The sequence below is a fragment of the Vipera ursinii genome, assembly GCF_947247035.1.
Source record: "Vipera ursinii genome assembly, chromosome: 3".
NCBI lineage: Eukaryota > Metazoa > Chordata > Lepidosauria > Squamata > Viperidae > Vipera > Vipera ursinii.
This window is the reverse complement of record NC_139516.1, coordinates 173264424-173265934: the sequence shown is the minus strand read 5'-3', so window position 1 is coordinate 173265934 and position 1511 is coordinate 173264424. Positions and strand designations below refer to the sequence as shown.

Here is a 1511-nt window from a genome sequence, read left to right as displayed (position 1 = left end):
GTCATCACAATCTGCTACTCATTTTCTTTAAACTAAACATTCTGAAGATTTAAGATACATACCAAAGTAGAGATAATCCACAATGAATAGCTACAGTATACTGCAAAAGCAGAAAAAAGGAGTTCCCTAAAGTTGTAATTTGGCAAGCTTCAAAAATATTGTGGAACCACTTGAAGTAGAGGACCAATCAATTTCTGTCTTCTGAGTTCCCAACATAATGTGTTCAGAGTTGCTTCTGTCCATCTTCACAAAACTTCAGAAACATATCCCCTCTTCTTAAGGAGGCTCTAAGAGACTAGGATTTTATGATGCAGTCCCGCATTCCATCATTTTTTGGAAACTCTTTCGGAAAGTATCATCCAAAAAGGCATAAAGAAATGGGTTGAGACAACTGTTAGCATAACTCAGTGTGGTGATGAAATAGGAGATTCCAATAACTAGTGGAGTTTGTGGGATGTCAGTAGTGAGAGCTACCACTGTGCTGAGATGATAGGGGGTCCAACAGAGCAGGCAAACTCCCAAGATGATCAATACCATTATCATCACTTTCTTTTTTGCTTTGTCCAAGGCTTTAGCATTGCTATGGAGTTGCATATGTCTTAGCCTGTAGAGCATGATGCTGTACAGGATGCAAATGGTGGATACTGGGATGGCAAAACCCAAGATCAGAGTGTAGAGGCGGCTCGCTTTCCACCAGAAGCCTTCTGGCTGGGGAAAGACAAAGACACATTGGGATCGTCCTTCTTCAGTGTGTATCTTCGCAAAAACACTGAATGGGAAGATAATGATGGTGACAAAAACCCAAACAGACAAACTCACCATTTTGGCAGCCCTATAGGTTCGATATGTCATTTTCCTTGACTTGATAGTGGCAACCACCACCAGGTACCGATCAATACTCATGACTGTTAGAAAATAAATACTTGAAAAAGTGTTGTATTGATCAATTGAGATAATCAATTTACACATGAATTCACCAAAGGGCCATTGGAGCAGCAGGTAGTCAGCTATATTGATAGGAAGCACCAACGTAAAAAGCTCATCAGCAATTGCCAAATTTAGGATGAAAATATTAGTGACTGTCTTCATTCTGGGTGCTTTCAAGATAACATAAATGACTGCAGAATTTCCGGTAAGCCCCACAGCACAGATCATAGAGTAGATGATAGGCACAGCAATATAAAACTTGGGGATCAGTTGAGGGGTCGATGTATTGTATGTGTGGTGTTCAGTCCTATAGAAAGTCTCATCTACACCAGTGCTGGAAGCATTGAGCTCAGGCTGGAAAGGAAAATTATTCATGACTAGACTAATGTGTTTACTCTGAGAGATGTTGCTTAGTTTAGGTATACCTAGTTGGTCCAGTTCTTTTATAAATTCTTGCAGATGAGAACAGTCCATTTGCAATTCTCGGGAGTGGAGATATGTGTCACAGGCTTCATTCTTACAGTCTCTTGAATCAGCTAATTTTTATGTAAGTGACCTTTCCTAGTCCATTCTTTTTTTACTGA

At 39.9% G+C, this 1511-nt stretch overlaps 1 protein-coding gene across 1 annotated transcript; it reads right to left on the bottom strand.

Annotated features, from left to right (window-relative positions):
• Positions 1–303: 303 nt before the first annotated feature.
• NPBWR1 (neuropeptides B and W receptor 1) lies at positions 304–1302 on the bottom strand (the record flags this gene model as incomplete). The annotated part of the gene is made up of 1 exon (XM_083360181.1): positions 304–1302. One exon carries the CDS (start codon positions 1300–1302, stop codon positions 304–306), a length of 999 nt encoding a protein of 332 aa, XP_083216307.1.
• Positions 1303–1511: the final 209 nt, after the last annotated feature.